This window comes from Aquila chrysaetos, chromosome 16 (assembly GCF_900496995.4).
Source record: "Aquila chrysaetos chrysaetos chromosome 16, bAquChr1.4, whole genome shotgun sequence".
Lineage (NCBI taxonomy): Eukaryota > Metazoa > Chordata > Aves > Accipitriformes > Accipitridae > Aquila > Aquila chrysaetos.
In genome coordinates this window covers 28,599,784-28,611,757 of record NC_044019.1, presented here as the reverse complement: position 1 = coordinate 28,611,757, position 11,974 = coordinate 28,599,784, and the positions used below count along the sequence as shown (strand labels likewise).

General features: G+C 60.3%; 1 protein-coding gene across 1 annotated transcript; it reads left to right on the top strand.

Annotated features, from left to right (window-relative positions):
- The first annotated feature begins 47 nt into the window (after positions 1-47).
- CPSF7 (cleavage and polyadenylation specific factor 7) lies at positions 48-11,709 on the top strand. The gene is given in 11 exon segments (XM_030038451.1): positions 48-102; positions 834-952; positions 5,701-5,919; positions 6,548-6,651; positions 7,010-7,155; positions 8,717-8,931; positions 8,933-9,126; positions 9,229-9,347; positions 9,448-9,616; positions 9,758-9,931; positions 10,072-11,709. Coding segments are annotated over 9 exon segments (1,389 nt in total). The 5' UTR covers positions 48-102; positions 834-898; the 3' UTR covers positions 9,927-9,931; positions 10,072-11,709.
- The last annotated feature ends 265 nt before the right edge of the window (positions 11,710-11,974 follow it).

The window sequence follows — 11,974 nt, the reverse complement described above, 5'->3', positions numbered from 1 at the left end:
CGGAAGAGGCGTGACGCTAAACCGGAAGGGGTGTGGCGTGGCGCGGCGGCGCTGGCGGTGGCGGTGAGCGCGGTTGGCGCGCGCGCTCGGGGCCTGCTGGCGGTAACGGGCCGGGACGGGGACGAGCGGGACGGGGCGGGGGAGGGACACACGGACACGACACCGCGACCCCCCCCCCCCCCACTCTACTCTTGTGCCCCCCTCCCTCCACTCCCCCCACGGCCCCCCCCCCCCCCCAGTGCCCCGGGCCCGGCCGCTCGGCAGGGGCGGGCCGCGCCGGGCCGAGATGGCGGTCTCCCCCCCCCCCACGGTGGGGACGGGGAGGGGGTTTAGGCCGGGGGAGGGGGGCAGTTATGGTGGGTGGGAGCGGTAGGGTCCCCCCAGGGACCCTCGCTGTTGGGGTGGGGCTTGCCCGGGGTGTGGGGGGGGGAAGTGGGTGCCCCTGGGTTTGGGTTAAGGGGGGTCGGGGGGTTGTGGCCCCCGGGGTGGGATGGGAAGGGGAGGGGGGCTGGGTTATGGTTGCCCCCTGAGGGGGGGTTGTTGCCCGCAAGGGTTGGGTAGGTTTAGGGGAAACGGGGCTACGTTGCCCCCGGGGGTGGCCCTCAGCGAGGTGGGGGGGGGTCCTAGGCAGAGGGTGAGGGGCTGCTGCGGCCCCTGGGTGAGTCTGGGCTGAGGCTGTGGGTCACTCTGGAGGGGTGGCTGGGTGCCTGCAGGGACGGGGGGCCACAGTCCTATAGAGAGAGGTGGGGGGGGGGCAGAGGGGACTCAGGGATGTGAACAGTGGGTCCCCCGTGCCTCGCTGACCCTCTTTCTCCCCCCTTGCCACGCTGCAGTGCACCTTTGGTCTTCCTGCTTCGCCCCGGTCCCAGCCCGGGCTCCTGCTCCCGTCTCTGGAAATATGTCCGAGGGAGTGGATCTGATCGATATCTACGCCGACGAGGAGTTCAACCAGGTGAGCGGCGCGTCCGGCTGCAGGGCTGGGGCTACAGAGCCCCCTTTTCTGGGGAAGAGCACCATAATCGGCGTCAGCCAACTCGTTAGCGAGGCGTTGGAGTGGTTAGCTTGGACGTACCCACCGGCTGGTATGTACACATTGAGCAGAGGCAGAAGATGTGACCTGTGTGCCTGGGAAAAGGTGGTACAGCACTGGAGAGTCCCTGTGGGGAACTGAGGGCTGGGACCGTTCCTAAATCCTGGTGGCTGCCATCTTGAGCTGGGAATAATAAAGGGTCTTTCTGTGGGTTCAACATGTGGATGGTCACAAAATGTTTAGGAGGGGGGAGGCAGGGTTTGGGCCAGAACATTTGCCGGGGTAGTGATGAGCGGGGATTGAAGGGGATAGTTGCAGCTCGATTGGAGAAATGAGAAATCCAAACTAGAAGAGGCACTGCTAGGGAACCGCAGGGTGAGGGAACCCAGAGCATCGAACCCACGGGACCACCGAGGCTGGGAAGCTGTGGCGGGGACTCGCTGTGGTCGGAGAGCTGCCCGTGGGCCACCTCACCCACCCGGAGGCTGTCTGGGACTCACAGGAAGAAATGACAGAGAATGGGAGGGTGCGTAGCTGTTAGAGAAGCAGATTTTAGAGAGTTCAGGGATCTGGGAGAGCAGGTGTGAACGTGGATGTTTGAAGATTAAAAACAACCATGGAAAGCCCATGGAGGAAAGTTGGTTCTGCACTAGAGGGCAAGCTGCACGAACTGGAAACAAAACATGTGGAGGAGGGAATCGCCGTAAGCTCCCAGAGGGCTGAAGAGGAGCTGAGGGTGATAAACCCTTTGTTCTGAGGAGGCGGGAGGTTATCAGGTGAGAGTGGGTTAGACCTTCAGGGCAAAGCGAAATCCTGGAAACAGTGTTAATGGAAACAGTGTTAACTGCCTCGGAACCAAGAGGACTGCGAGGTGCTTTCCAGCTGCTTGGGAAGAAGCAGGAGTTCTCCGCTGAGAGCAATTGCCTTGGAGAAGGGCAGGGTCCAAGCTGGCTGTAACACTGCCAAAATAACAGGAACCTCACTAGAAAAGGTGAGTTGCAAAGCAAACATCTGTTCTGCCTGTAGCAGCCAGGCAGCCCTGCCTGGACACCCTCTGACTCTGAAATACCGCTTCCTGCGTCCTTCCTGAAAAAATCCCGGAATAAACCCGATTCCCCGTGTATTAAACAATCTAGTACTGTGCTGGGACCAAAGAGAACTGCTGTGGCTTAGGAACTGCCTCAATTTGTGTGTTTTCACGCAATTCGCTTTTAACAGAATTGGGAAATAGGTTTTCCTAGACTTGGGAGCGGAAGGGAGAGCTGGATAGCTGTGGGAATAAGGGTGGAAGGTGTAGATTAAGAAAGCGTGTGGAGGTCGCTGGGCTGGAGTTTAGAAGCGCACAGAATAGCCAGGAAATTTCATTTCTGGCAATTACTCTGAACGCCAAAGGGAAGCAGTGAAAGTGGACATGGTAGCTACTGTCTCGAGAAGAACTGCGACTTTGGTGGGTGTGAGTTGGAAAGTCTGCAACGTCTCGGAGGACAACTGATGAGCAACAAACAAGTGGGAGGACTTAACAGGAGAACTCTGCTGCCACTTCATGGGCGATCTGCGGAGATGGGCCAGCGCTGCCTGGCCCGCCTGTGCCTGCAGGTAGGCTTTCCTGCGAAGGCTCGGCTCCCGGGAAGCCTGGAGCAGGAAGGGCGACAAAAGCAGCGGTTTGAGTTGACGTGGGTGTGTCTGCTGGGGAGGTGAGAGGGTCTCTGATGGGTCTGGTCTGGCCTCGGTCAAGTCTCGGGGATCTTTGGGAGTAAAGAAGTTAAGCAGCGTTGAGAGGAGGACAGAGCAAGCCTGGCTGCACAGCGGGAAGCAGCATGGAAAGATTTAACTGCAGGGTTTGGGGGACAGTACACAAAAGATCTTTGACATGGCCAAGTAGATGGAGGCTTCTTAAAGCTGGAAGTGATTATCAAGGCCGCCAACTCCAGCATCTCAGTTGCCTCGGGCTGTGCGGCAGCAGGAAGAAACTGAGAGTTAATCTGTGCACAATGGCGCGCATGGGATCAAAGGGCAGTAGGAAGGTGCCTTGGCTGCCCTGTGGTCCCTGTGGCACACCAGGAACGCCAGCGTGGTTCCAAATCCCACAGCACACGTGGTAGTTACCGCCGACGGTGCCTGGCTTCATCCCCGTGCACCTCGCAAGGCGTCACGCATGGGTTCAGAGCGCGTTTGCTGTGTCGGGGTTTGAATGGCAGTGAAGGTGTTAGGTGACGGGGCGGTGGGTGATGCAAGAAGCCTCTCGCTACCGTGTGTTTCGAGCGATGGTCTGCAAATTCAGTGCAGTGGCGAGGGCAGAGAGCAGCAGAGTGCACTCTGAGCGCTTGGGCTGTGAGTGCTTCTACACCATCTTCTTATCGGGCTGTTCGTTTTTAAAGGAGAGCGTCAAAAATGAACGGGCCCAGAGGATCTCTAAAAACTCCCAAGCTGAAGCATCCCCTAAGTAGCATATCTGAGGGCTTTCATGCAATTTCTCCTCTAGCCCTCCTGGTTTTGTTCTTGACTTTATGAAACTTTCAGGCAGAAATCTTCCAGCCTTGGGCTGTGTCCAAAGGCGCTTCGTCAGGGTAGGAGTGTGGGAGGCGGATTAAACAAACAGTTGAGCTGTTTTGAGAATGAGTGTAAAAATACTGCTCCCTGTTGAAATTCTTACAACCTTTTGATCAGCTCTGGAGCTGAAATAGCTAGATGCAAAAGTTACGGCTTGCTTTAGAAATGGACGTTGCTGTCAACATGTCTGGAGGAAAGTGGTTTGATTTTGATACTTCCGTGACCCTTTGAAAGCCGTGTGCTGAGCACCCTTCCCCGTCTCTCCCCTGAGCTCACAAAGGGACATGTTTTATGTGTGCGGTTTCCTGACCGTCACAGTGTCAGGGATTTAACCGCCTCGCGCTATCTCTAGCAGAAGATGTTGTCCGAACTGCCTTTGAAGTCCCGGAATTAAAAATTTGGGAGCAGAGCCTCTGTTTTTGTGCTGCACAGGACCTGTGCGTTGCTCCCGTGGGACAGATACCAACGTGGTAATTTGTAGCATGAAATGATGCTCAGCGCACGCTGAATCCGGGTGAGCAATTAGTCTGAAGATCCGTAGTAAACACAGCACTCGCTGTACACTCCAAATTAAATATAGCCCGGAACAGAGTGGGAATTGGAAGGCAGATCTAGGACACTTGAGTTCACAGCTCAGAAGATTCCTCGGTGGCTGGTTCCTGCCGTGAAAGGCTGCGCTGCCGAGGGGAGGGGAAATGCTGTGCGTGCATCTGTGCGTGCAGACGGCGTGTGTAGCTCCTACCCTGAAGAGGGCTCTGCTGGCCCAAAACCGAGTGAGCTTGTGGCGGCATATCTGAGGCGAGCAGGGTTTGAGGGAAAGTGAAACCCCCAGGCTGGACTTGTTGTGAAGTGTATGCCTGCCAAAGAGCGAGAGGTTTGTCCGTTGAGGGCGTTTGGTTTTCCACCACTGAACTCTTGCCCTCGCACGCTTACAGAAGGTGAGCTTCTTCCTGGTAGCCTCCCAGAGCAGCAAGTTGCGTCTTGCCCCGTTGCTCAAGACAGCTGACACCCTAGCAAGCTGGTCCTCTGCTCGCGCGAGGTGTGTGCTGGAGCTCAGCGGAGGAGCAGACAGAAAAGCAAAAGGCTTGTTGTTGAAGTTTGGGGGAGGAAAATGAAGCCAGCGCAGGTCGCCAGTGGGGTGAAAGCCTTGTGATTCTGCTTCCTGGAGTACTCCTCCCTTCTCCCACCTCCTTAAGTGTAAAAAAATGCTCTAGGGTTATGTCAAGCACTGCAAAGCAGAGCCCATCGCCCTGTCTTCGGGGCACTGGCAATCCTCATTGCTGGGGAAAGGAGATGTTGATCCTGTTGCTGTGGGGCTTGCGTTAATGCTTGGCTGGTTGGAGAGCTGGGCAGCTGGACTGGAGACGTGCACAAGGGATTTCCACATTGCCCAGAAAGAAGAGCAGACGCTGTGGTGGATTGCTCAGCTGAGGGTTGGTCATAAGCCTAGGGCACGGCATGTTTTTGTAGGGCAGTGGAGTAGTGGGGAAGAGCAGTGCGGTGCTGGGAGGGGTCTGCTGGGCCAGGGGAAAGCGTGAGGAGTTGTCATTGCAAAATTGAAGTGCTGAAAGAGGGATGCACCATGGTGGCATGCCACCAAGGGGAGGGGACAGGGCTCCGGGCAAGAGGAGCTGGCTTGTGAGAGATAACAGGCGCCGGATCTGTTTGCTGTGGCTTCATTCATGGCAGTGATTCACCACCTTCTAACTACAAACAGTTAGAACAAGACAAGTGGTTTGGGCGCTAAACCTTTGGACTCAGCTTGTGCTGCCTCAAAAGAGCTTGTGCACATCAGCACTTGGTGAATTGGGACAACTGGTTTGCAAACCGTGAAGGGGGCTTCCTAACCTCCAGCATCGTTCATCTGCAGTCCCCTGCACAGCGGGCCACCTGCGGCAGAGCAGCACCAGGAGATGACTTTAAGCATCTCCTGTGGTGGTTGGTGTTTGGCTTCTGCTGGACGGTCATTGCTGGGGGGGTGTAGGAGGACTCCAGCAGAATGGGGCAGTCCTCCAGAGCCCCGTTCAGGCTCTTAACAGCCCACAGGTCCCTTTCCGAGCTGCGGTTTCACCCCTGGGGTCTCCCCTCTGCAGTGGTGCTCACGGTGTCTCCCCTTGCAGGACTCTGAGTTCAGTAATGCTGATCAGATGGACCTGTACGACGACGTGCTAGCAGCCAGCTCGCAGCCCCCCGAAAGCCGCACCAGCAGCTCAGAGGCACCCCCGGAGATCCGCCAGGAGCCGTCCCCCAAGCCCAACAGCAAATCTCCTGCCATCCTGTACACGTACAGCGGGTTGCGCAACAAGAGAGCTGCTGTCTATGTGGGCAGCTTCTCCTGGGTGAGTGGAATCTCTGCCTGGCTATGCTTGCTTGTGGAGGGGGTGTCCAGACCACTTGCGTGGGCAGTTTGGGTCTCCTGTGGTACATACACAGCTGGAAGTCCTCCAGAGAAACCCCTGAGGGGCTGCAGGGCTCTTTGGGGGTGCTGTTCCTCCGTGATCCATGCTGACCCATTGTCCCAAGCTGGGTCGTGAGCTGGGCTTGACATTGTGATCCTCGGGGAAAAGGGATTCGTAGCCCTGAGGGGCTTCAGGTCGAGTCTGGGGCGAGTGACCAGCGGCTGCAGTGTTTCCCTCGCACCGGCTGCTGCCCCACCTGGCTCTGCCTTCCTGGGGGCTGTGTGGGCGAGTCACCTTCTGCTTTTGACAGATACAGGGAGAGTCCTGGGAAGGCTCTGTCTTGTCCAGAGAACAGAGATACCGCTGGTAGCCGTGCCCAGGACCTGTTTCAGACTCGAGATTGATTTTAAACTCCCTGTAGGGGCTGTGAGGGTGTCTGAACTCAAGTGCCCTGCCCCAGCCCCCTGAGCGCTGAGCCTGGGTTAGCTGGGGGGGGGGGGGGGGGGGGAGGGGCAGCGTGGTCCTGCAAAGGGCTGTGTGAGCTGACACTGGCCTCTCTTCCCCTCAGTGGACAACTGACCAGCAGCTGATCCAGACCATCCGCTCGGTTGGTGTCTACGACGTAGTGGAGCTGAAATTCGCAGAGAACCGAGCCAATGGCCAGTCGAAAGGGTGAGAGCCGAGGGGGATGTGGGGGAATGGGGGAGTCAGGCCTTCACGGCCACGTCCTCTGTGTTGGGAGGCAGCCGGTGGTTTTCCTGGCTGGCACAGGTGATGCACAGCCCGCCTGGAGCTGGGATGGTAAAGCGGAGACTCCGAAATAGCGTGGGAAAGGGATGGGGGGGTGTCATATAACACCAGGCTGGTTTCAGCTGCCAGGGAAGGCGGTGGGAGGGGGTGGTGCTGGGTAGTCTCTGCCAGCGAGGACGGATAGAGCCCCGTGGGGTTTGGCAGGGGGTCCCTACCCCCTACCAGGGTGTGAACCACTTGGGGCTGGCTTTTGCTGACTGACCATCAGGCTTTCCCGCAGGTATGCAGAGGTGGTGGTTGCCTCTGAGAACTCAGTCCACAAACTCCTGGAGCTCCTGCCCGGCAAAATCCTCAACGGGGACAAGGTGGAGGTGAGGCTGGCAACCCGGCAGAACCTGTCACAGTTCGAGGCGCAGGCTCGCAAACGTGAGTGAGGCGAAGGCACGCCACGGGTTGGGGGGGGCTTCCACGCTGTGCGGCAGCTCCCGCGGGCCCCGCAGATCCCCAGCAGAGCTGTCAGGCTGAACCCACCAAGACCTCGGGGTGGGGGGACACTGCCAGGAGTCTCTGGGGGTTGTTTCCTATTGCTGCTGAGTCTGATTAGATCCTGACCCGAGTCTTTATGATCCCCTTTTAGGTGCTCACACACTGCGAAGATCCCTCGTAGCCTCCTCCTCCTCCTCTCCAAACTGAATGGGCTTAAGCTCTTCAGCCTATCAACATAGCTAAGACCCTCCATATCTATTAGTAGCTCTTCTCTGGATCTCCTCCAGAATTTGTCCATCCCTGCGGAGGTAAGGTGCCCAACACTGGACGCAGTATTCCAGCTGGGGCCTGGCCGTGGGCTTTCTACAATGGCAATAGGTGGTCCTTGCCTCACTCCGCAGCGATGTGACGCCCCAGCCCCGTGCTGGGGGGCTCTGCGGAGCCACAGGGACTGTTGGCAGGAGCATATACGAGGAGGTCTTGGCCAGCTGTGGTCATTGTAGATCCCGTGGCCCATTTCATGCAAGGAAAGCCCTTCTTCCTAAGCGCCCTGGCCGAGTTACAGTGGGGTAGCTGTGACCTTTGCACCCTCCCTTCAGCTCCAGTGCCCACGGTGATCTGCTGCTTGGCAGCACCATACGCTGTTAGACCGCGTCCCGACCTGCCCTTGCGTTTCGGCAGAGCAGGGTGTGTTCCCTTCTCCCGCCGGGCACGGGGAGGCTGAGTTTCGGCCTGCCCCCAGGGGCCTTGCCGTTGGCACGGCTGAGCTCCCGTGAACCCTTGCCGCCAGCTCAGGAACACCGGCGCCTAGATGGTGCTCCGCTTGATGGCCATCAGAGCGGCAAGGCCCGGTGGGGAGCCGTGGCTCCCCCGAGGGGCTCGGGCAGAGGCAGTGCCCTCCTTCGTACCTCTCCCGTCTCATCCTCAAAGCCTCTTTGGACACAGCAAGGGTTCCTGTCCCTCTCTTCGAGGGCAGACGGGCGCCGAGTTTTCCTTCCTCCAGCAGCTCCATTGCTGTCGGCACTTGGGTTCTGTCTCCTCATGTTCCTCCACGCTCAGGCCTTTCTGAACCCGTGTGCAATCACAGGCTCTCTGGGTCGTTTAATGTCTTCGGGGACTCGGGACCCAGCGACCTCTCTGCTGGGGACCTCGCGCCATTTCTTGGGGCTTTTCGCTTCTCTCCCTGTAACCCGCTTGCTCGGCAGCTTCCGCAGAGCCTCGCTGGCCGAGAGCGAGCGTCCCCGGGGCACCGTGTGGGCAGCCGGGGTCTTGCTGGAGAGCTGGTACCCCCTTCAAGGCACGTGGAAGCGGAGGCTACGTTTGGCTGGCTGGATCTTTCTCTGGGCACCTTGAGCTCTCTCAAGGCCGGACCTCACGGGGCTGCGGGAGAGGACGGTCCTCGCGCCGGTTGCCGCGGGTGGGGAGGAAGAGGAGGAGGAGGTCTCCGAGACCCGCAGGCCCTCCGGCCACGGCTCATGGCTCTTTCCTGTGCCGCTTGCAGGTGTGCCGCCGAGGGCCCACTCCCGAGACTCCGTGGACTCGGTGGACGGCCGTGCCACACCGACAGAGAATGCCTTGCCGCCTGCCCGTGTGGAGAAACCCCCCTCTGTCCTGCCTTTTTTCAACCGCCCCCCCGCCGCCCTGCCCCTCATGGGGCTGCCCCCGCCGCCGATGCCTCCCCCGCTGCCCCTCTCCTCCGGCTTCGGCGTCCCCCCACCCCCCACCCGGCATCCACTATCAGCATCTCATGCCCCCGCCGCCTCGACTGCCCCCCCACCTGGCTGTGCCGCCCCCGGGGGCTGTCCCCCCTGCCCTGCACCTCAACCCTGCCTTCTTCCCCCCACCCAACGCAGCCCTGGGTCCTCCACCGGACACCTACGGCAAGGCCATGGCCCCCTACAACCACAGCAGGTGAGAAGGGGCGGAGTGGGGGGGGGGGGGGGCCGCGTGCCACTCGGTACCAAATTGGGGATGGGGGGGCTATGCTGACCCCCACGTGTGCCTCCTGCGCAGCCGGGAGCTTGGCCCGCCACCTCCCCCTGTGAGCGAAGTGGAGTTTGAGGAGATCATGAACAGGAACCGGGCGATCTCCAGCAGCGCCATTTCCAAGGCAGTGTCCGGCGCCAGCGCAGGTAACGGTGACCGCGTCCCTGTGCCCGCCACGTGTCCCCCGCCCTCTGTGCCATCCTGCGGCAAGTCCGCATCCCTCGAGCCTTGCTCCGCTTTCCCCAGGCGATTACAGCGACGCCATCGAGACCCTCCTCACGGCCATCGCCGTCATCAAGCAGTCCCGCGTCGCCAACGACGAGCGGTGCCGCGTCCTCCTCTCGTCCCTCAAAGACTGTCTGCACGGCATCGAAGCCAAGTCCTACAGCACGGGCGCCAGCAGCAGCTCCTCCAGGTACCGACGGCTCTGGGGCTCGGAGCTGCGTGGGGGTGGCTTCGTTGCACCCCGTCTTGGGGGTTTGCTCGCTGTCTCTGTCCCCAACCCAGCGAGATCCTCTCCGGAGGTGACCGAAAGCTTTTTCTTCTTTTTTCTCAGGAAAAGACACCGATCTCGGGAGCGCTCTCCCAGCCGGTCTCGCGAAAGCAGCCGGCGGCACCGGGACCTGCTCCACAGCGAGGATCGGCACGAGGACTATTTCCAGGAGCGGAACCGGGAGCACGACCGACATCGGGACAGGGACAGAGAGAGGGACCGGCACCACTGAGACAGGTGAGCCGGTGCCAGGGCGTTGCCGCATGTGCCGTGCCATCGGTGTGGGGTCTCGGGTGTCCCCCTCGAGGAGCGAGGGCTGAGGTGGTGGGAAGGGTCCTCGGCGCTTCTCTGACCACTCCTCTCGTCTCTCCCCGCAGGAGTTTGGCAGTAAGTGGTTTTTAATGGACTCGTATCTCCTCACCTCGATCAGGACTACGTGACCGAGGCCGCTCCACCCCCCCGCCCCTTCCCCGCCACCCCCAGCTCTCTCCGGGCGCCCGAGGAAAACCGTGCCGCGCTCCGGCGGGACTCCCACCGACACCTCGTGGCCTTGGGGCCTGAGCCTTTGCCCGCACTCACCGCTACTGCTGCTTCCCCGGGGAGAGACGGGGAGCCGGGGAACGCCTGCGCCTGGGCCACCCCGCTCCACTCCGTGGACTCTCGGACCCAAAGAGAAATGGTGCTTTTTTTTTCCATGGAGGGAGGTTTGTGAGCCCTTTCCTCTCCGGGGGTGGCTGGAGGGGATGGACCCCTCCCTGTGAGCGTGAAGCGCGGGGGCTTGGAGGCGCACGGCTCCCGACCCCGTGCCCGGGTTTGCTGGTATGGGGTCTTCTGCCACGTACCATCCTCTTGCCTCGTCTGGGGACACTCCTGTCCCCATCACCCCAGCAGTCCCAGCACGGGCCCCCCCCCGTCCCGCAGGACACTGTGCCACGCTCCTCCTTTTCCCCCCTCTGAGGGAGGGGAAGCGCAGCCCATCCCCTCCACGGGCCTGCTTTTCCCCCCTCGCCCTCTCCGCTCTGTCTGGGAGCGACGTGCTGAGGAAGGGGGGGCTAGAGCTGGGCCGGGGGTCGCCCCCTCTCTCTGCCCCGATGTTCCCCACCGGCTCGCCACAGCGCCATTGCCATCCCAAACAGCAGCTCCGGCTGCCGAGCGCCGGCAGGGTCCTGCACGGAGCCGGCCTCTCCCGCAGCACCTTCCTTGTTTTAGAGGAAGCGGAGGAGGCAGAGCGGGGCAGGGCAGGCTGCCACCCCCCCTGCCTTGAGGACTACCTGTCCCCCGCAGGTGCTGGGGGCTCTCCCTGCTGTGTCCCTGCGTCCCCCGGCTACCCTTTCCTAACAGGCGGTGCGGCGGTTCCGCGCGTGGTAGCAGCTCGGCTGTGTCGCAGAGGCCGGGACGGGGGTGGTGGGGACACGGTGGCGGGGAGGGGGGGTGTGCCTGTGCACTGCACAGAGCAGTGGGCAGCCAGGTGGGAGCCCCCCCCCACCCCAGCCCTGCGCTTTCTCCGGGCTGCGAGGCCCCACACGTGTCCCTCCGGCAGGAGAGGGAGAGCCCGGGAGCATTGGGGTGAGCTGAGGAGACACAAGGTGACTTCCAGGGTGGGTGCCAGCCCCCAGGGCTGCCGGCCAGGCGGTGTCACCCTCTGAACTGTTGCTGGACAGGAGAAGCCCAGCTCCGGAGGTCTTTTTAGGTTGAAATGACACACAAACAAAAAAAAAAGAAAAAAAAAACAAAAAAAAACAAACAAAAAAAAAGCAACCCATCTTGTAAAGTACCATGAGGTGCCGGCTTAGCGGGTGAGTGCCGGGGGGAGCGCTCGGTGGGAGAGTTCTGTTTTTTACTTAATGACACAAATTTTTAGTTTCTTTCCAAATATAGTGGGGAAAAGTGCAGAGCAAACCCCTATTAACCACCCAGCGAGGCGCTGCCCCTCCTGCTCGCAGTGACTAGATTTGTTTGTCTTTCTGATAGGTTGGAAATTGTGTAATAAACTTGATGACATTGTCGATCTTTTATATGGCGCTGTAGGGCTCTTCTGTCGTGTTTCCTCCTTATGATGAGTGAGTGGGTGGGAGCATTTTAGTGCCACTGTGTGGGAGGGAAGAGCAGCGCTTGGGGACTATTTAGTGCCTCTGTGCCCACCATCCCCAACCCTCACTGTCCTCCCGTGCTTCTGAGGGGCTCCTGTGCCCCCCAAGCCGGCTCAGGGCAGCGCTGTGGGGCAGCGGTGCAGTGCTGGAAGCTCCTGAGCCCTTCATGCCCAGCCCGCTGCCGTGGGGA